The following is a 22,541-nucleotide window of genomic DNA, read 5'->3' as shown; positions in this document are numbered from 1 at the left end:
CTTTTATTTTCTTTTGTTTTTATTTGTTATTTTATATTTTCTTTTTCTGTTTTATTTTTCCTTTCCTAGTTTATTTTGTTTGCCTTTGCTCGATCTTTTTTTTTTAATTTGTTGTTCTAGAGAGTAGTCTTTTTTTTTTTTCCACACCTTGATGACAATGTGTGATTTAAGTTTGGAGGTGGGAAGTAAAATTTTTAATTTGAGTCCAATAAAAAAATTCATTCTTTTTAAGTTAATATTCATAGATTATTTTAAATGTTAGACCAAATGGACATGGTGAAGGTTGATCCCACAATAGAGTCTTTTCTATTTATCGTTGCTTAGACACTAATTTATGAGTTATACTTTGAAAATTTGCACATTCACACCAACATGGTTTGTGGGGAGTGAAATTGAAGCACTTACTTTTCATCTAAGTTAATTTTTAATTTTTGTTCTAAATAAAATAAAGTTTTGTTATTATTATAAATAAAATAATAATTGTTCCACCCGAGACTTTGCTTAGTAACCGAGCTAGTCCTATCTGATCAACAGTGATTCTCGCGTCAAACGGTAGAGTCTTGGCATGAGACACGGTGGTTAGTTGGTTTTGTAGCCTTTTTAGCTCGAGTTAATAAGTTCTTAGGGGTGTTCTACACTTAGTACGCTAAAGCCTTAGGGTTTGGGGAGACATTGACCTAAAGCTTGCATGTGGGGTTGGTTAGAAAGCTTAAGGGAACTGACATTGCACGACCACTACTATGACTAGAAAAAATTATTATGAAAAGAAAAAAAAAGAGAAATAAAATCGAAATAAAATAAAATAAAATGACTATATAAGTGTGTGAAGGATTAAATAAATGAAGTTTTAACGAAACACTTCCGTTACTGTTCACTTTGAATGAAGAATGACATTTTAACTTTCCTGTTACTATTCACTTACACATATATTTGCCATTTTTCATTAAAAATAAATAGTACAGAGGAATTTTCGTTAGTTTTCCTTTAAATAAAAGGGATGAGAGGTAAAGGTTTTAGTCGAGTCCCCTTAATTATGATGGTTCACTTTACACCGAATGAAGTTTGTGAATTCTTTTCTAATTGACTGGCTTAGACTCTGTTATAGGATTCGTTGGAACTTTGAAAATATGTTCTAAATTTTAAAGTTTTCTATGGATTGCAACTTGAAGGTGAAAATTGTCTTAGTTAAGTTTTGTTTAAGTTCGTACTTTGTTAGTTTTTCTTTTGTTTTTTTGAGTTTTATTTTGCTTGAGGACAAGCAAAATGTTAAGTTTGGGGGTATTTGAGGAGTCAATATTTTACTATATATTTTACCATAATCTTAGTATTAATTTATTGGTTATTTTGTGTAAATTTTGATACTTTAAATTATATTTCTAATGTATAACATTCGACTTCCTCTTGAGCATAAAGTAATCAAATGGACGAATTTTGAAACAATTCCAATTAGAGAAGGTTTGTGAGTCTTTCAAGATTATTGTATCAAAGTTTCAGATTTTTCTACCAAGCTGTTTAACTATGACGATGAAATAAAGATCCAGCGTGCAGCTTTTTCAGATTGACGTTTCTAGACATTTTGGGTATTTTGGAGGTCAAGACGGTATATTTTGAGGAAGATTCATTCTGAGGATTTGTAGGGGACGACTTAAGCTTTCAAAAGAGACCTTTTGGGACCAAATCGGAGTTGATTTGGGGATCAAAAGTTTGGTTTTCTGACAAGTCCGAATTTTAGTTCAAATATGAAACATTTTATTTTCTATTTTATTATTTTATTTTGTTTCCTAGTTTTATTCTAAACCCTTTTAGGGTTTTATTTTGTATTAGTATAAATAAAGATATTTAGCCATTAGGGTTTGGGGAAAAAAATGAGTGGGGAAAACACATGAACTATTTTGGAGGATTTGTACTCTTCTTTCAAGGTGTTTTCTGTAACATCTCACATCACCCAGGGGTATGATCCTTAAATGTATATTCTCATTCCTACATAGCACGAGACCTTTTGGGAGCTCACTGACTTCCGGTTTCATAGGAACTCCGAAGTTAAGCGAAAAGAGGGCTAGAGCACTCCCATGATGGGTGACCCACTGGGAAGTTGCTCGTGAGTTACTAGAAACAAAACCCTGAGGGCGTGGTTGGGGCCCAAAGCGGATAATATCGTGCTACAGTGGTGGACCGGCCCGGGGAAGTGATCCGCCCCGGGCGGGGATGTGACAATTTCTTTCTATGTTCTTAATAATATTTTGTTTTATGATTATTTGTAACTAATCCGTTTTGCTAGGGCGAAGTCTTGAGCCGAATATGTAATTTTTATTTAATTACTTATGATATTATGCATGCATGTTTTGAATTATTAATCACCATTTTAAACTATCTAAGTGTATTCGCAACCATTAGGATATTTAGAAAGGTAATTTAATGCAGTTTTGGTCGAAATGTTCCTTGAAATTGGCGCTGACTTATTGTGGTTAATAATTGTAATTTAACTTAAGATGAACATCACGTCTTAAGGGTCGCATGGTTTTTCAAAAGGATTTTCATAAAACTTAATGAGTCTTTCATGTTCATATTTGATCCGAACGTCTGGACGGGTTGCATGTTAGATATACGTTATATGTTAGACGTTCCAAGTAGAACATATATTAGGAAAATCTAACATTCGAAATATGCATGGGTAATTTATAAGTAATTGGAATAACTACGTAAGATTGTTAAGGTGACGGCTGAACCCTAGGGCTTTTACAAATTGATTTTCTTTAAATTGGTTTCTAGTTGATTTATTTAATTGTTCTTAATTTAAATTCGTTTTTATTATATTAAATTCTAAAATCAACATTTTCCAAACTTTGTTTTAAATAATTAATTAAGAGTTGGTTTTAAACATAAATTATTCATTCAATCACTGTGGAAGCAACCTTACTTGAGCTGCTATACTACGACAAACTTGTACTTTTGCAAGTATTTTTAAGTGTTTTTATCCTTACTTTTGCAAGTGGTATTATTAACTTTTTAACATACATATTCTACCATTTGTATAGTAACACGTGATGTACCGCTCTACGTACCGGTTACACCAAAAAATCTCTCCAAGGGCAAGTGGAGAAAGAGGACAAGTGAAGGCCGCACGCATAGGACTGCCATCCGGGAGAGAAGAAATTTGTACGAGTATTGTAAACACAAGCGTGTTCACAATAATAACGTCGCTTGACCCTCGAGGAGTAGGGAACGGTCAGGAATAAGACGTTAAAGATAACTAATAAGATCTACGACTATATGCATTTTGGCTCCCGGTATGCGAATTTGCGACAGAGCATAGCTATTTCCTAGTGAATTTCCATTTTAATTTTTTTCAATTGTTATAAGCGATGGCAAGTGGGCCTCTATCATAATGGTGTAGAGAAGTGTTGTTCTTGCACAATTACTGTAAGTTCGAACCTCGTCGGCTTTTTAATCCAACATCTAATCTAACAAATTTATCGTTTGACAAAAAAAAAATAAAGAGGCTCAAAGGGCGTATTTAATTGAGGTTTAATTTTAATTCTTTCATAAACATAGCGATATTCAATTACAATTTTAAGTGATTTTTGAAAACTCTAGGCATATTCAATTAGAATTTTAATAAAAATTTATAATACTTTAGTTATTTCGTAAAGTATTTTAAGTAATCACAAATCTCACGTCTTCTCTTTCTAGATTTTGAGAAAATTGAATTTTGCTCATATTTTCCATGAAATCTCTAAAAAAAATCGATTAAAAGCACATCATATTCCATGGACTTATATAAATTAATTGATATATCTCAAAATCCTAATTGAAATTGAATACACGTTAAGTAGCATTTGGAAAATTTTATAGCATTAATTACTATCTTTTTAAGTAACTTTTAAAATAAAATCATTTTTATTGGGTCTTTTTTATTGTAACTCCCTAAATTAGAGAGAGAAAGTATGGTTTGAATTCGGTACAAAGTGAATTATAAAGGAAGATCAACTACCAAACAATCCACCACTTGTACGTTAGCTACAAACCGTTGGGGGCTGAGCTCAACATTTATATCTGCTCCGACAAATCCAAGGTCAATGCGTAGAGAGTGCCTTTCAAGGTTTATATCTGCTTCGGCAAATTTTAGTTTTATTTTTTAATGTAAAGATAAATTAAGCGGGTTTGTGGGGGTAATTTAGATAGTAATCTTGGTTTAAAAAGATAGTAATAGATAATTTAGGTACAATATGAGCGCTGGAGTAAGTTGGCTGAGATAATATTGGTTTTCTCTCGGTCTCCATTTCCGGAAATCCCAATGTGTAAGTTCATCTTACTTCCCCAAATTCACAATCCCTAAAACGTAATTTGCTGCATTTTCTGATCATTCAATACGTCGGCAACGTCAGCTACCAGCCGCCGGGGACTGAGCTCAGCCTCCTCAGTGATGTTAGCCTTTCGCTTCCGGAGAAAAGGTACGAATCTGTGGCCTGAAAATATCAAATCTTTTTATTAGTTTTCGCTTTCGAATAACTTGCTAGTCACCTATGGTGTTCTTGGATGCATAAAATCTTGGATGCATATGTATGACTAATTTGAGTACTTATTCAAGAAAACCGTGGATTTTTCTTAAGTCGTAACCGTTCGATAAGAAATGTAGATGATCAAAATCTTGCTTATTGATTCGGAAATTTAGATAGAACTTATTCACAAGACTCAATTTCATCACCACACTGGAGGAAGATAAATACCATCTAGTATTTTTCATCTTTTCTTGATTTAGCAACACTCAGCTCACTCACAAAGACGTACATTGAAAGATAATATTACAAAGCACAATATTGACGTTCTGTCTCACGAAGGACGGCATCTGTCTGTTTCTTACAACCGCGGTTGCTACAGCTCCAACACCAAATCTGCAATGCAAATAGTACCGGACTGTTAAATGTATTCGTAGTAGGCTCAGTTTTGAAGACGTCGAATGCATGATGGGGTGCATATGTGTAAAAACTTGCTATGATATGTCTAGATAGAGCCCGGCGAGTTAGGATATAGGTTCAGTTCGGTGTGGTTTCTTTTAAAGTTTCTTTTTTTGAAGAAGGCTGATGGTAGAGTTTGAACTTTTTGTTCTCCCAAATTTTTGGTGTTCTGTACTTGATTTGCCAAAACATGTAGGGACTAAATCAAAGTTTATCGGCGTATAAAAAGTAATACTTACATTCTGCATCTGTTTTAATCCAGTGCTCTGCTCTTGTCCCGTAAGTGCTGCCATTCAGCCTGTACTGGGGGAAGTTCATGTATTTCTTACAATTTTCAGTCCCCTCCTTTACCAGTGGCCCTTCAGGGAACCTTCTGTTGTCTCCACCCTTGAGCATCATGTTTTCATTACAACCACTATCTGCACTGAAAATTTTCTTCTTCTTGTGTTTCTCAGACTTGACAACTTCTCTAGCAGCAATAGAGCTTTCAGGATGGATCGTTCTATGGAACATGCGTAAGACCTGCATGCCAGACAAAAGGACCAATAAGTTGTATTTGAAGTAATAGGTTCTTTTTTATCCTCAATATAAGACAACAGCAGGTAGTTTGGGAGAAATTATTCGAAGAAGGATTGTTCTCTAATGAAGACATCTAATGGAAACACTACTATTGGGTTTAGATAAACAAGGTTCTGTAGCGGGGTGCTAGGTTTTCCAGGGGTCAGTAAACTGGAAACAACACCTTACTTTGAGTGTGTAGATCATATTGTAAGACCTGGAGATGCTAACAAAGACAATTTTCATGCTACATTTGCTTCTCACAATTAATTTATGTGTCAGTGTTACATTCTTTGTGCGTGCTGAATCCCATAAACAACCATTGATGTTTCTTTGATCTAGATGCTGAAGATCAGATTGACAGCATTGGAGTATCGTGTTTGACTTAGCTGTATGTGGGATGACATTGGTGAAATTATTGCAAGGGAATGATGTATGTGTGTATGTAGTCATGTACATCTGTGTGTGTGTGATGAAGCGTCATCAGATGCGCTGTTCTCGGAAGATCCAGTTATAGGAACCCAACCTTATGGGGTTTCTTCTTGGTTGAAAGAGAATCAGATGCCTCACCACATTTCTTCTTGATGGAAACAGAATCAGTTGCATCACCACCTGAGCTCTTTGAAGAAGCATGGAACTTTTTAATCATCTTCTTCATGAACCCCATGGCAGATTTATGCTTATACTTGACTTCTGTCTCCTCACTTTCACTTTTCTCCTTATAATCAGTTGTGATTTTGGTCCTGTCAAACAGCTCTTGCAGTGATGCCTTTTCTTTCTTTGCTTCCATTGTTTCTGGTAATTCAGTTGAGGACCCAAAGAGATATCCTTTGAGCGGACATGCTGCATCCTTCCAGTACTCTTCATCTTCGGACTCCTCCATTTGCTTTCCATTGGGTGTAACAGAGCTAGCATGACTGTCCCTTGCTGACGATACACGAACCCCTTCTTCCTTTGTCTCAGCATCAAGAAACTTCTCTAGCTCGTATCTGATCAGCTTCAAGTCGTTCTCAGTCACCTCTGCTTTTTGCTGAGTTAAGTTCTCTAAGGTCGTCCCAAAAGTTGGTGTTTCGGGCTCATTGATACCTGACTCTGAGCCAAGAGTTCCAATGGTGAGAAAGCCAGGAAAAAGCTCTGAGATGATAGCAGATGTTTCTTCTTCTCTCTTGGCTTCAGATTCAGAAAAAGATTTTTCTCGGTCCCTTGCAGGTGGCTCCAAGGATGTAGATCTGTATCTGGAGCCAAAGCTTGACTTCATATAGGCATCTTGGTCATCAAGTGATGGCTGAGCTGAAAGGCAAACACAAGGGTTCCCTGAAATTAGTTACAGAAAGAATTAGGTCTGTTACTCACATTGGAAGAAAGGGTTGATACGTGCGTATAAGTACGTCATCTCAGAGGCTGCACGGCTGGCCAAATAAACTGGTCAGTGTGATATGGCTGAATGATTTCATTAGTTAGTATAAGTTGGTCGGCGGTCTTTGGTTCGAATATCGTGAATGGCAAATTCGATACCAAACTAGGTTGTTTATTGTGTGGCTTAGCCGAACTCCCCCTCCCCTTAGTGTAAAAATATCGATGTACTAAAAAAAAAAGTTGGTCAGCGGTCGTGAGGCCACTTGATTTCCAACTTTTTCTTGAGATTCCGAGTTAGTTCTAAACTGCAGCTTAATATATAGTAAAGTCAATGATTATTTGCTAATTTCTGTAACCTGATTATGTGTGAATTATTAGTGCTTAAGATGGGGAAAAGATGAAATGTACGGTGGTAGGAAGCAATACCAATAGTGAGATCCTTGAAAGGCTCAATGCTACCGTGCCGAAATTTGTGGTGCACCCACTGTAATAACTGCATCAATGTAATGCTAAGATAAAGTAAAAAAGATTGAAAACATCTCTCGTTCTAAATTTGGTTAGAGTTTACACTTACCTTCATTTTCAGGTGTTGGAGGGCTTGATGTTGATATTGTTTAAGTAAACATTGATGAAAGAAAATATATATAGATTTAGTTTGCAAACAAAGACTGGCTATAAAAAGAGATGTTAGGAGGAGGAACAGAATAACATCTTTTCATGAGGATTTCCGAAAAGCTGTAGACGTCACCAATTGCTAGAAGGGTCCGAGGGTGGTTGAGTAGAGAGAAACATTTAGAAAGATACAAGATTGTAGTTGGCTCTTCTTATCAAGGCCAAATCATGTAGACAAATTGAAGGGTGGTTTGAGTATGCATAAGTATATTAGTAAAGTTGCATGTAAGCTTTAATCAACCCGTAATAATGTTTCACATAAATCTCCATAAACTTGATAAACAATTGTCTTTTGGAGTAGCACAACGATGCACCCGAGGGGAAAAGGGGTGTAAGCAAATCTACCTGTTTCATTGTGAAGTATAGATTTCTGAATATGGTTACGATAAATTACTATTATGTTGCATTCACTTCCAGCGTTATAAGATAGCTTGCAGATCACTGATGTCATTGAACTTTACTTGCATATCACTGATGTCATTGATGCAGCATTAGGGTTGTTTTCTCTCTGTTACTTGTAATAGTCTAAACCTCATGTGCAGGTATAATTTTGACGTTAATAGCTATAGATCGAGGTTTGGATTTGACCAATTGTCTTGTTTATCATTGTCTAAGTATCTTATGGATGGAGGAGGAGGCATCAGGACAAGGTTGCTGGCCCAGAAATATTTGCATGCCCCCACACGCATCTCTGGAAGTTAAGTATTTAGCTTTAGGGAAAGGGTATAGCTGCTGTAGGCTTAGAGACAGTCATAGTCATTAACCATTCGTGCTTACATCCTTGATTAGACCTCATACTGTCTTACAAGTGGGCTCGATAATTACGCAGGGCAGAGGAATGTCGAAGATAAAGGAAGAGTCCTTTACAGAAAGAACATTCATAGTTTATGCATGTAAACCGATTTTATGAATTCGCTTCAAAGCATTGAATATAACTGGTTTTGCAGAAAGTATGTTGATAGTTGCAGAATTTGTTATGCAACTGCGAGCGATGCATCATGTTAGTCCGGTAGGGCTATATCGGACATTTTGTTGATACGTCATCGATACTGTGTTAAAAATGGACATCCTGCACATGGAACTGAGTATTCTGTAATATGAATAGCTTCTTTGTTTTGTTTTCCTTTTCTGCATGAGATGATTTTGGGACAAGACTGGTGAATGAGTCACCGTATATAATTGAAACCATGATTAATTAATTGAGACAAGCTTACTCAAATCTGTCAACATTCTAACCATTAGTTTTAGGGTATCCCTAGTTTTAGCTACTTTTGGAGGACTAAAGACAGAGAGAATCACTCCCCATTCGACCTTCCATACACCACAACAAACACTTCCAATCCAGTTGAACTTGGAAGAGAGAAAATCTTGTCTCCTTAAGGTCAAGGAGGATCTCCTTCTCAAAATATTTCGAGACCTATTCACAGAACTTAGTGTTTATGATCGAAACCGTTCATATTAGAAGTCACTTTGTAACATCATTCTTGCAAAAAATCAATCAACTAAGGTCGTTAGTCAATGATTTTACAAAATCTGTCAATTTGTTCTTATATAGTTCAATGACTAAACGATCTTGGTTTTATTTGATTTTTTGTAGAGATTATCTTTACATAGTGATGTATAATATGAATATTTCGATCATAAACACGAAGTTCTATTAATAAGCCACAATATTTTAAAGAGGAGTTCTTCGTCAATCCTTGAGGACTAGTCAAGTCTTTCGGATGAGGATCCTCTCCGGATCCTCTTTGTGGGGATCCTAGGAATCCTCACATCCTAACCGTTCATCGTACATCGTACGGCCAGTTTTCGTCAGGTATTATTTATATTTAATTTTAAATAAAAAAAGTCAAATGATTTTTTATTGTACAATATACGATAAATCGTTAAAATGTGAAGATCCCTAGAATTCTCACAATTTAGATCCTATGTATGTCTTTATTGTTTTTGTATTGGATGGAGTTATTGCACGATCATTACCATCATGTTTGTTCTTATTTGTATGGACCTGTCGCATGATATGATAAGACCCCAACTTAGGGCAGTTGAGCCATCTTAATTTTTTTATTTAGGGGATCAAACCAATTTGGTTTCTAGGCATTTGGATTATCATCGTGGATACCTCAGTGTTGTGGTTGATTGTTGTTGAGTTTCGAAGAAGTCATTGTGGACTTCTTGAATACATTTTTTCTTGTGTTTTCGTAACGGAAGAATCAAAACTACCATTTGTGTACCTTTGGGTTACGAAAGACTACTTTCTCTCTAAGTGCTAATAACAAATCTTCTTAATATTTTCCCAACTTGTAGAATGGGAAAAAAACTATACATCGGAAAATTGAGTGGACCAAAATAAAGGGTCTCATGATTTTATAAGAGCCTCGTTACTTATGACGTTTTTTTCATGAAACCATACCAAGGCTAACAAGGAAAAGACATTCGAAATTGTTGCCCTACCAAGACAACTTTCACACCAAGTGAGACTTTATAGGGCTTGGTGGGACTAAGAGGAATGGCTTACTTATACCCCGAATGCCCCATGTCAACCCGAATAAATGACACATTATCATATATTTTAACTTTCTCACATTGCATTATATCATTAGTTTAAGATGTTACTGTGTAATCCTAAAAACATGAGTAGAGTTTCACCTGAAAAACGGTCAAGTTCAATCCCAAGAGTCTCGGAAAGTCTCTCCTGCAAATGATTTAGTCAAACATCTTACTAAAGTTTTTCTCCCAAGTAAATACTTATAAAACCAAAAAGGGTGATCGCTTCCATTCACCATAGTCATCTAGTGAATTAGTTTACACATTTAGTCTCTCTATTATTACTCTATATGTTTACTTTATAGGTTGTTCCTTATTCGCGTTCATAGTGTACATTATCCATGAACCAACTTAGAGTTAACATTTTTTATATTAACTAAATGATATGAAAATTAATGATTAAATTATTACTTAAACGTTAATAAATATGTTCATTTATATCGGTGACACATCATTTAGTTCGAAAATTTAGTCTAAAAATTCAATCTTACTAACATTACCATATCAAAATACAATGACTCAATGAGCATGAAGGGGAGACACGCAACATATTTCAATTGGACCAAGCAAAATTTACCCATGGCCGGATTGGTTGGATAAATTGATTTTCAATTCAAAACGGCTCCGTAACCTTTCTCCCAATTGGATCATCTCCGGATACTTTTGATAAGAATCATGAAGATCGTGTTCAGTTTTTATCAAATATTATTTATGTTTAATTTTAAATAATTTTTTACCGTACGAAGAAGATCCGGAATCACTTTTCTCTCTTGACAACAAAATCTCCAGCTACCTCTCTGCAACTGCACGCCTTCTCCACGCGCCATCCCCTGAAAAATCCATTGACCTCGATTGAACAAAAAAATCCCAATTAATATCCCAGCAATCCACACCGTCTGATCATCTCTCGCAGTCATGGGGACCGAATCATCAGCAGCGTCCGTGGAGATATCTGAGCCGTTGCTTCACAATTCCGACGACAAAATCAAGGCCGTAGAGTCCGACGACGACGACCGAATCCCCGAATGGAAGGACCAGATCACCATCAGAGGGCTGGTCGTCAGCGCCGTGCTCGGCAGCCTCTTCTGCATTATCACCCACAAGCTCAATCTGACGGTCGGGATTATCCCCTCCTTGAACGTCGCCGCAGGGCTGCTCGGGTTCTTCTTCGTCAAATCATGGACTGGCTTCTGGGGAAAATTAGGGTTTTCAGTTACCCCCTTTACCAGGCAGGAGAACACCGTCATCCAGACCTGCGTCGTTGCCTGCTATGGCCTCGCTTTTAGCGGTAAACCTAATCACTTCTGTTCCGTTCCGTTCTTTACTAATTAGTTTTAATCGCATCCCTAATTAACTGATTAGCTAGTTCTTAGCTCTTATTCTTCGTCTTTTGTTAGTTAATTTTGATCTCAGTCAAGGAAAATTGGTGTTTGTGTAATCATATAGTTTGTAAATGTGAAATGAATTGGCAGGGGGGTTCGGTTCGTATTTGCTTGCCATGGATGAGAGAACATATAATCTAATTGGTACTGATTACCCGGGTAATCGGGCGGAAGATGTTATCAATCCGAGCTTGTGGTGGATGAGTGGTTTCCTGTTTGTTGTCAGCTTCCTGGGCATTTTATGTCTCGTTCCGCTTCGCAAGGTGACTACTTTTTCTGTGGATATGGATATCTTATGGTTGCTACCCATGTGTTTGACCTTGTGCTAATACTGATGTTAACTTTCTAACTGAATTCTGCATTGGTTCTGGCATTTACACCGATAGAATTGTCTTTTTTAAGTTGCTATTGGCATCTCAATTCATTTCGCGAATGTTATAATCATTAGACCCTCTGATAGAAACAGTTGTTGCTTGATGTATGTTCATTGGCTAGGACGTTTTGATGGCAGAAGGTTAACGTGCCCGTTGGCTACCTATTATGGTATTTGTTGTATACTTGTCTTTTGTTAATGTATACTGTCTCATCTTTATTAATCTGATATCAGGTTATGGTCATGGATTACAAACTAACATATCCCAGTGGGACAGCCACAGCAATGTTGATAAATAGCTTCCACACTAAGAGTGGAGCAGAGCTTGCCGGGTAAAGTCTATGTCTCAACCTTTTGATGTGTTTTATAGTAGTGCACTACTGCACTTTGCTTCCACCGAAACTGGGAAACTGGTTATTCTTTCCACTCTAAATAGTTGGTCTGAAAACTCCTTAATCCCTTTGTATCTATTTTTATTAAAATGGATGAATTCAAAATGAATCTTTTAAATTAACACCGTCATAATCTTACTTTGCAGGAAGCAAGTTCATGCTCTAGGGAAGTATTTAAGTATAAGTTTAATTTGGAGCTGCTTCAAGTGGTTCTTTGGTGGTATTGGAGATTCATGCGGATTTGACAATTTTCCTAGCTTTGGTTTGACACTGTTTAAGAACACGTAAGGCTATTGGTTCTTTGGTTGTCTTCATGATTCTTCTCTTCATTCTCGCTCCCCTTCACATCCACATCCTTTCCACTCTTTCACCACTTGTTTATAAGTTGAGAAAGTGGCAAACACTACTTGGTGGAGCTAGTGGGGATCCTTTCTTTTTTATTATTTTCATACCCATTTTATGATGAAACAAATATCAAAATCAGAATAGAATTGGTATTTTGCATTCCTGATTATCAATGGTGAATTCGAGTTTGACAAAAAGAAAAGACAAAAAAGGCCTTCTGAGGAAGTGGCATTCTTTTTAGTAAGATCTACAATATTTGTACAACAGTGAAGTTGCTGATGTTTTACATGACTGGCTTCGTGCAGGTTTTATTTTGACTTCAGTCCAACATATGTTGGATGTGGTCTTATATGTCCTCACATAGTCAACTGCTCAGCTCTTTTTGGGGCTATCTTATCATGGGGTTTTCTTTGGCCGTTAATATCCCAATATTCTGGGGTCTGGTATCCAGCCGACCTTGGTAGCAATGATTTCAAAGGTCTTTATGGATATAAGGTATTATGCTTCGATTTCCATTTCAGGCACACTACCTTGATTCTTAGGCTAATTACATGGGTGTAGTACTATACAACAACAACAACAACAACAACAACAAAGCCTTTTCCCACTAAGTGGGGTCGGCTATATGAATTCTAGAACGCCATTGCGCTCGGTTTTGTGTCATGTCCTCCGTTAGATCCAAGTACTCTAAGTCTTTTCTTAGAGTCTCTTCCAAAGTTGTCCTAGGTCTTCCTCTACCCCTTCGGCCCTGAACCTCTGTCCCGTAGTCACATCTTCGAACCGGAGCGTCAGTCGGCCTTCTTTGCACATGTTCAAAATCACCGGAGCCGATTTTCTCTCATATTTCCTACAATTTCGGCTACTCCTACTTTACCTCGGATATCCTCATTCCCAATCTTATCCTTTCTCGTGTGCCCACACATCCCACGAAGCATCCTCATCTCCGCTACACCCATTTTGTGTACGTGTTGATGCTTCACCACCCAACATTCTGTGCCATACAACATCGCTAGCCTTATTGCCGTCCTATAAAATTTTCCCTTGAGCTTCAGTGGCCTACGACGGTCACACAACACGCCGGATGCACTCTTTCCATCCAGCTCGTATTCTATGGTTGAGATCTCCATCTAATTCTCCGTTCTCTTGCAAGATAGATCCTAGGTAGCGAAAACGATCGCTTTTTGTGATCTTCGCTAGATTGCTCCGGTCATTAGTGTGGATAAGTATATAAATGGATAGAGATAGGAAAGCAAACACAAGATGTACGTGGTTCACCCAGATTGGCTACGTCCACGGAATAGAAGAGTTCTCATTAATTGTGAAGGGTTTACACAAGTACATAGGTTCAAGCTCTCATTTAGTGAGTACAAGTGAATGATTTAGTACAAATGACATTAGGAAATATTGTGGGAGAATGATCTCGTAATCACGAAACTTCTAAGTATCGGAGTGTGGTGTCGTCTTGACTTGCCTTATCTGTCTCATAGGTAGATGTGACATCTTCTCTGGAAGTACTCTTCCTCCATCCAGGGGTGGTATCTTTAACTGGTGGAGATGCACAAGGTAATGTATCAATTTCACTTGAAGCTTACTTGTAGTTTCAGGCTTGGTCAAGCGCGATACAAACCATGTAGTAGGAGTCCCCCAAGTCGCCGAGCTAGGGGGTCTGCTGAAAGAGGTGACAGACAAGGTAAGCAATCAGAGCTCCGACTGATTGTTCACCTTCTCCCCATCTTGCAGCAACATGAAGGATAAAGAGAAGAAAAATGAGAAGAGATGATATGAGATACTTTTGCTTTTGAAGAAGTAACTTTCCACAGGCTTATTCTTGAACTGAGCTGGAGGGTTTTCTGGTTTCCTCCAGAGTATAAGGCCGACTGAAGAATTTGAGGGTCAAAACAAGTCCATCAAATCTAGAGTACGTTCCACCCTGCTGATATGGGATACTTTTGCTTTTGACAGAGTAATGAATGTATCGGCACGTGTGCTGTTACGCTTGTCTCCACATGCTTCCTTGTATCCTTCACACTTGCCCTATCTGTTCCTCAAGCAGATGCGGAATCTTCCCTGGAAACATAAGATGTTGAAGATGAGTACTCGAGAGCAATGCCAGGTAAGTAATCAGGTAAAGGGTTCCAGGCAGTCAGTTCCTGGCTGGAAGCTTGATTCCAAGTGCTGACTGATTGCTCTCTTTCTCCTTGTCTTGCAGGTAAAAACAAGGCCAAAAGAAAAGACAGGGAAAAAGCATGATATGGGATACTCTTGCTTTTAACCCTGATGATATGAGATATTCTTGCTCTAGTATAGCTTGTTTGCAGAGGTATTATCGGGGGGAAAGAAAGCTGAATATTTCGAAAGGCTTCGTTGGGAGTGCCCTCTCAGATATGATGAAGGGTTGAGCATTTTTGCAGGTCTGCCTGTCCGTTGGGGATGGAGGTCGACATATATAGGAGTCTCCCTAACAACAAGTAGTAATGCTATTCCTTTACCCTGCTTGGTCATAGCACGGTAGTGGGAGCTGCCAGTTTCACATGTTTTAACTCTGTCAGAGCACTTTGAAAAAGTGGTCTGTGGTATCTGGCTCTCGAGATTCAGAGAACGATGCCTCTTCGATTTTTGAGAAAGCAATCATGCTGGGGGTATGACTCTCGAGATTCGGAGAGCAGTGTCTCTTCGATTTTTGAGGAAGTAATCATGTTGGGAGTCTGGCTCTCGAGATTCGGAGGGCGGTGCCTCTTCGATTTTGGAGCAAGCAATCTTGTTGGGAGTGTTGTCTCGAATGTGAGTAAAGGTTGGGCATGTTTGCTAGTCTACCTTGCCACGAAGCACAAAGGTTGACACACAGGGACTTTCCAATTATCCAGCAATGGTACTGTTCCTTTACCCTCTCTTCGATTTTGAGAAAGTAGTCATGTTGGGAGTCTGGCTCTCGAGATTCGGAGGACGGTGCCTCTTCGATTTTGGAGCAAGCAATCTTATTGGGAGTGTTTTCTCGAATGTGAGTAAAGGTTGGGCATGTTTGCTAGTCTACCTTGCCACGAAGCACAGAGGTTGACACACAGGGACTTTCCAATTATCCAGCAGTGGTACTGTTCCTTTACAGTTGTGGGTAATAATATGGTAGCTAGACCTTCAAAATTTATGTGTCTAAACTTTTGTTAGTGCTGTTTCTTTGCTATTCTTTTACCTTTCTTGGTCAGAGCGATGTAGTGGGAGCTGCAAGCTTCACGTGCTCAACTTTGGCAGAGAACTTTGGCAAAGTTATTTGTGGTACCCATGAGCTATTGTTGCGTGTGGGAAGTGGGTGATTGAACAGTAAGATTCATGTGCTTTCTACTTCACCAGAAGTCTTCGACAGAATGCCCATAATTTCTGCAAAGATGAGTGTGCGTGTGACAGGTGCTGACAAGGCTAGAAAAGTAGGTGCCTCTTCGATTTCTGAGATCGGCCCTCGTGGTCTCTGAGCAGCCCAGCTTTTGAGAAAGCGAGCGCCTCTTCGATTGATTCGGAGAACGATGCCTCATCGATTTTTGAGAAAGCAATCATGCTGGGGGTCTGGCTCTCGAGATTCGGGGAGCAGTGTCTCTTCGATTTTTGAGAAAGTAATCATGTTGGGAGTCTCGCTCTCGAGATTCGGAGGGCGGTGCCTCTTCGATTTTGGAGCAAGCAATCTTGTTGGGAGTGTTTTCTCGAATGTGAGTAAAGGTTGGGCATGTTTGCTAGTCTACCTTGCCACGAAGCACAGAGGTTGACACACAGGGACTTTCCAATTATCCAGCAATGGTACTGTTCCTTTACCCTCTCTTCGATTTTTAAGAAAGTAGTCATGTTAGGAGTCTGGCTCTCGAGATTCGGAGGACGGTGCCTCTTCGATTTTGGAGCAAGCAATCTTATTGGGAGTGTTTTCTCGAATGTGAGTAAAGGTTGGGCATGTTTGCTAGTCTACCTTGCCACGAAGCACAGAGGTTGACACACAGGGACTTTCCAATTATCCAGCAGTGGTACTGTTCCTTTACCCTTGTGGGTAATAATATGGTAGCTAGACCTTCAAAATTTATGGGTCTAAACTTTGTTAGTGCTGTTTCTTTGCTATTCTTTTACCCTTCTTGGTTAGAGCGATGTAGTGGGAGCTGCAAGCTTCACGTGCTCAACTTTGGCAGAGAACTTTGGCAAAGTTATCTGTGGTACCCATGAGCTATTGTTGCGTGTGGGAAGTGGGTGATTGAACAGTAAGATACATGTGTTTTCTACTTCCCCAGAAGTCTTTGACAGAATGCCCATAATTTCCGCAAAACTGAGTGTGCGTGTGACAGGTGCTGACAAGGCTGGAAAAGGCTGGAAAAGTAGGTGCCTCTTCGATTTCTGAGATCGGCCCTCGTGGTCTCTGGGGAGCCCAGCTTTTGAGAAAGCGAGCACATCTTCGATTTTTGAGATCGGCCTTCGTGGTCTTTGAGCAGCCCAACTTTTGAGAAAGCAAACGCCTCTTCGATTTCTGAGATCAACCCTCGTGATCTCTAAGCAGCCCAGCTTTTGAGAAAGCAAACGCCTCTTCGATTTCTGAGCAGGCGCCTCTTCGATTTCTGAAGCTTCGTCGAGTGCAGATTTTTATAGGGGCTGGCATTAAGTTCCAAAGCACACTTGAATCTCCACCAGTAGAAGCTTCATTCTTGCACTTCTAAGATCTTGATTTGTCCGACCTCTTCTCTCTTCAACACCTTTGAAAATGTCTGGCCCCTCCGACCGTCGTTTTGACTTGAACCTTGTTGAAGAGGCAGCCCCGCCTTCTCCAGACAACATATGGCGCCCATCCTTCGTCTCCCCTACTGGTCCTCTTACCGTTGGGGATTCCGTGATGAAGAATGATATGACCGCTGCGGTGGTGGCCAGGAACCTTCTCACTCCCAAAGATAACAGACTACTTTCCAAACGGTCTGATGAGTTAGCTGTTAAGGATTCGCTGGCTCTCAGTGTTCAGTGTGCAGGTTCTGTGTCTAATATGGCCCAACGCCTATTTGCTCGAACCCGCCAAGTTGAATCATTGGCAGCTGAAGTGATGAGTCTCAAACAGGAGATTAGAGGGCTCAAGCATGAGAATAAACAGTTGCACCGGCTCGCACATGACTATGCTACAAACATGAAGAGGAAGCTTGACCAGATGAAGGAAACTGATGGTCAGGTTTTACTTGATCATCAGAGATTTGTGGGTTTGTTCCAAAGACATTTATTGCCTTCGTCTTCTGGGGCTGTACCGCGTAATGAAGCTCCAAATGATCAACCTCTGATGCCTCCTCCTTCTAGGGTTCTGTCCAGTACTGAGGCTCCAAATGATCCCCCTCCGGTGCCTTCTCTTTCTGGGGCTCTACCGACTGCTGAGACTTCTCCTAAGCAACCTTTGTGAAGGCTCCCTCTTGTGTGCTTATTTTGACTCATGTATATGTACATATTTGTAGCTTATCGGGGATATCAATAAATAAGCTTTCCTTCATTTCAACGTATTGTGTTAAATACACCAAAGCCTTCTTCGCTAAGTTCTTTGAATTTTCTTTTGTTAAAGCTTGTATGTTGAAGCTTTCTGAGTGGAGCATGTAGGTTGGGGTAGTGTTCCCTTAATTTCCCGAGTGAGGAAAACTTCTCGGTTGGAGACTTGGAAAATCCAAGTCACTGAGTGGGATCGGCTATATGAATCTTAGAACGCCATTGTGCTCGATCCTGTGTCATGTCCTTCGTTAGATCCAAGTACTCTAAGTCTTTTCTTAGAGTCTCTTCCAAAGTTTTCCTAGGTCTTCCTCTACCCCTTCGGCCCTGAACCTCTGTCCCATAGTCGCATCTTCTAATCGGAACGTCAGTAGGCCTTCTTTGCACATGTCCAAACCACCGTAACCGATTTTCTCTCATCTTTCCTTCAATTTCGGCTACTCCTACTTTACCCCGGATATCCTCATTCCTAATCTTATCCTTTCTCGTGTGCCCACACATCCAACGAAGCATCCTCATCTCCGCTACACCCATTTTGTGTACGTGTTGATGTTTCACCGCCCAACATTCTGTGCCATACAGCATCGCCGGCCTTATTGCCTTCCTATAAAATTTTCCCTTGAGCTTCAGTGGCATACGGCGGTCACACAATATGCCGGATGCACTCTTCCACTTCATCCATCCAGCTTGTATTCTATGGTTGAGATCTCCATCTAATTCTCCGTTCTTTTGCAAGATAGATCCTAGGTAACGAAAACGGTCGCTCTTTGGTATTTCTTGATCTCCGATCCTCACCCCTAACTCGTTTTGGCCTCCATTTGCACTGAACTTGCACTCCATATATTCTGTCTTTGATCGGCTTAGGCGAAGACCTTTAGATTCCAACACTTCTTTCCAAAGGTTAAGCTTTGCATTTACCCCTTCCTGAGTTTCATCTATCAACACTATATCGTCTGCGAAAAGCATACACCAAGGAATATCATCTTGAATATGTCGTGTTAACTCATCCATTACCAACGCAAAAAGGTAAGGACTTAAGGATGAGCCTTGATGTAATCCTACAGTTATGGGAAAGCTTTCGGTTTGTCCTTCATGAGTTCTTACGGCAGTCTTTGCTCCTTCATACATATCCTTTATAGCTTGGATATATGCTACTCGTACTCCTTTCTTCTCTAAAATCCTCCAAATAATGTCTCTTGGGACCCTATCATACGCTTTTTCCAAATCTATAAAGATCATGTGTAAATCCTTTTTCCCATCTCTATATCTTTCCATCAATCTTCGTAAGAGATAGATTGCCTCCATGGTTGAGCGCCCTGGCATGAACCCGAATTGGTTGTCCGAAACCCGTGTCTCTTGCCTCAATCTATGCTCAATGACTCTCTCCCAGAGCTTCATTGTATGACTCATTAGCTTAATACCCCTATAGTTCATGCAATTTTGTACGTCGCCCTTATTCTTGTAGATAGGCACCAAAGTGCTCATTCGCCACTCATTTGGCATCTTCTTCGTTTTCAAAATCCTATTGAAAAGGTCAGTGAGCCATGTTATACCTGTCTCTCCCAAAAGTTTCCACACTTCGATTGGTATATCGTCTGGGCCTATTGCTTTTTTATGCTTCATCTTCTTCAAAGCTACAACCACTTCTTCCTTCCGGATTCGACGATAAAAAGAGTAGTTTCTATAGTGTAACTATTTCCAGTATGGATTTTGTTGCATTTCTTATGACAAAGACCTAAAGGTAGAGTAAGGGAAGAATAGACTGTTGCCTACACACTCATTCATAGTTATTGTTTTTGGTCATCTATTTGGCTCAAAATGCTATATTCTTACCCATTATGCTGTTTGCAGGTCTTTATATCCATTGCCCTCATCCTAGGGGATGGTCTCTACAATTTGATAAAGATTATAGCCTTTACTCTCAAGGAACTATCCAATAAGAGTAGCAAACAGAGCAACCTTCCTGTTGTCAAGGAGGCCTTAGGTCAGTATTTATATGGTCTCTGATATTCATTGAAAATGTCGACTATTCGTTAGATGCCAATGTTGTCACTCTTCACCGTAAACGGTTTGAACCCATAATCCATATAAGAAGGCATGTGTTCCCTGCAATGATGTTTGAACTGTATGATCCTGTAGTAGTGCTTGTGTATTAGTAATCTTGTTTGAGTTGTGACATAATAGCATAATTGGCTGAAATCTTAGTGCCAATTTTGGCTGTAGCAAAATCTATGTATTTACCACACAGGCAGTGTATTGTGCTAGAAATAGAAACTAAAATTGAGTTCTCTTTTGTATTTAAATGTGTAAGGTATTTTCAAGAAATACTCAAAATTTATACTTACTTTTGGTTCCTTGAACCAAATTAATTGTTCATGGCAGCCTTTATTGGCTAAGATATCTGATTGGTATGATATTGCCACTTATTATCGGATAACCTGTCAAAGAAAAGAAGAGGGGATGACATCTTACACGTGGCATAGTATAAACAGATTAAAGTTCGCATGTATTAATTTTGAGGTAACCTATTTTATGCTGAAGAATAATAGGTTGTTGATATGTGCTAAGCAGGTGATGAGAGTTCAGAAGTACCACTAGAGCAAAAAAAGAGGGATGCAATATTTCTTAAGGATAGGATACCGACGTGGGTTGCTGGAGCTGGATATTTGGGCCTAGTGGTAATATCCACAGCAACAATGCCAATCATCTTTCCACCTCTGAAATGGTATTTGGTTCTATGCTCATACATCCTTGCTCCTGTCCTTGCCTTCTGCAACTCCTATGGCACTGGCCTCACGGACTGGAGTTTAGCTTCAACTTATGGGAAGATTGGTCTTTTCATCATTGCATCGTTAGTTGGAAGTGACGGTGGGGTTATAGCTGGGTTAGCAGCATGTGGGGTGATGATGACGATTGTCGCTACTGCAGCTGATCTCATGCAAGACTTCAAGACAGGTTACCTCACTATGTCCTCGGCCAAGTCTATGTTTGTAAGCCAGTTAGTGGGGACAGCCATGGGTTGTGTGATTGCTCCGTTAACATTCTGGTTGTTTTGGACTGCATTTGATATCGGATCACCTGATGGTCCATACAAGGCACCCTATGCTGTAATATTCAGGGAAATGGCAATCCTAGGTATCGAGGGCTTCTCTGAGCTCCCCAAGCATTGTTTGGCTATGTGCGTCGGTTTTTTTGTGGCAGCGCTAGTTATAAACCTGCTGAGGGATGTGTGTCCTAAGAAAATATCACAGTTCATTCCGATTCCAATGGCAATGGCAGTCCCATTCTATATCGGAGCATACTTTGCCGTCGACATGTTTGTTGGGACTGTGATATTATTCATTTGGGAGCGAGTGAATAGGAAGGATGCGGAGGATTATGCAGGGGCAGTGGCCTCGGGTTTAATATGTGGTGATGGGATTTGGACAATCCCGTCGGCGGTCCTCTCAATTTTCAAGGTCAATCCACCCATCTGCATGTACTTCGGGCCTTCTTTGAGCAGATGAGTTGAGGCACATGCAGTACTGTGATACTAGTGATTGTAAGTTCAAAATTTGAGGTGTTGGGAGGTTTGGTTAGATTTTTCTAAATTAGTACTCGAAGTATGATTCATTACTCAGTTGGGGTGGTTCTTCCAGTTCCATGTACATTAAACAAACAAACGGTTGAATGCTCCGAAATCAACGAACCACAAGATTGAAGTATATTGTTGTTTTTGTATGGTATGGAGTTATTGCATCATCATTCATTCCCAAAAACCTTACAGAAATCAAGCTTAATTAAAAACGTTTTTGTGCCACTCAATACTACGGTCTGTTAGTATTCTTCTTCACTTGGAAGTGAGAGGTCTTAGGTTCGACTCACGTTGATGGCGAATTCGATACCAAATTAAGTTTTCCATTGTGTGGTTTAACCGAACTCTCTCACCCTGTAAAAATATCGATGTATTAAAAAAAAAAATATTTTTGGTGAATGTTGTCACATGTATTAAACATTAGGCTGGAGTTTATCTCGGCCCAAACTTTGAGAAATATGGGCTTACCCTTTCGAGTTATCATCTCTTGCGCATCAAAACACAAACAATAAAGATTGAGATGTATAAATTTTTGTTTTAACCAGTGTTTTGTTCAGGACTCGTGGGGGAGCATGCTGTGTAACGATGCATTGCTATATTGTTTTTATTTTTATTTTTTAGAACATCGATATTTTTAGACTATGAGAAGGAAAAGTTCAGCTGAGTTACATAATGGGCAGAGCATAATTTGGTATCGAATTCGCTATCCATGAGATTCGAACCTAAAACCTTTCACTTTCAAGTGAAAATAAATACCACCAGGCCGTACTACCGAATAACAAGAGAAATCCAATTAATATAACTAAATGTATAGGCTAAGTAATCACAAATGTGAGTTTTGGAAACGGGGCACATGGCATAATGGTGACCTCTCTAGTCTCTGCCTAGCACACTTGCACTTGCACTGGATTC

The 22,541-nt window shown here is 39.3% G+C and overlaps 3 protein-coding genes across 9 annotated transcripts; 2 read left to right on the top strand and 1 right to left on the bottom strand.

Moving 5' to 3' along the window:
* Positions 1-4,018: 4,018 nt before the first annotated feature.
* On the top strand, positions 4,019-8,494 carry LOC126611422 (uncharacterized). 7 transcript variants are annotated; one of them, XM_050279712.1, is made up of 4 exons: positions 4,019-4,298; positions 4,386-4,451; positions 8,084-8,238; positions 8,371-8,494. In XM_050279712.1, the coding sequence occupies exons 1-4, from the start codon at positions 4,295-4,297 to the stop codon at positions 8,449-8,451; spliced, it is 306 nt and encodes a 101-aa protein (XP_050135669.1). In that variant the 5' UTR covers positions 4,019-4,294; the 3' UTR covers positions 8,452-8,494. The 7 variants fall into 7 exon arrangements, 1 of the variants encoding a protein (XP_050135669.1); XR_007618865.1 differs by having other exon boundaries at positions 4,032-4,298; positions 8,157-8,494; XR_007618863.1 differs by having other exon boundaries at positions 4,032-4,451; positions 8,157-8,238.
* LOC126611414 (protein LAZY 1-like) lies at positions 4,668-7,450 on the bottom strand. The gene is made up of 4 exons (XM_050279700.1): positions 7,296-7,450; positions 6,040-6,803; positions 5,195-5,477; positions 4,668-4,892 (listed from the first exon to the last, which is right to left on the bottom strand). Exons 1-4 carry the CDS (start codon positions 7,366-7,368, stop codon positions 4,873-4,875), a joined length of 1,140 nt encoding a protein of 379 aa, XP_050135657.1. The 5' UTR covers positions 7,369-7,450; the 3' UTR covers positions 4,668-4,872.
* A 2,251-nt stretch (positions 8,495-10,745) lies between the features above and the next one.
* Positions 10,746-21,775, top strand: LOC126611413 (probable metal-nicotianamine transporter YSL6). The gene is made up of 7 exons (XM_050279699.1): positions 10,746-11,376; positions 11,561-11,733; positions 12,078-12,175; positions 12,382-12,519; positions 12,886-13,075; positions 19,907-20,039; positions 20,627-21,775. The coding sequence occupies exons 1-7, from the start codon at positions 11,004-11,006 to the stop codon at positions 21,559-21,561; spliced, it is 2,040 nt and encodes a 679-aa protein (XP_050135656.1). The 5' UTR covers positions 10,746-11,003; the 3' UTR covers positions 21,562-21,775.
* Positions 21,776-22,541: the final 766 nt, after the last annotated feature.

This window comes from Malus sylvestris, chromosome 17, assembly GCF_916048215.2.
Source record: "Malus sylvestris chromosome 17, drMalSylv7.2, whole genome shotgun sequence".
In the NCBI taxonomy this organism is placed as follows: Eukaryota; Viridiplantae; Streptophyta; class Magnoliopsida; order Rosales; family Rosaceae; genus Malus; species Malus sylvestris.
The sequence above is the reverse complement of the archived record's forward strand: the minus strand, read 5'-3'. Positions and strand labels throughout refer to the sequence as shown.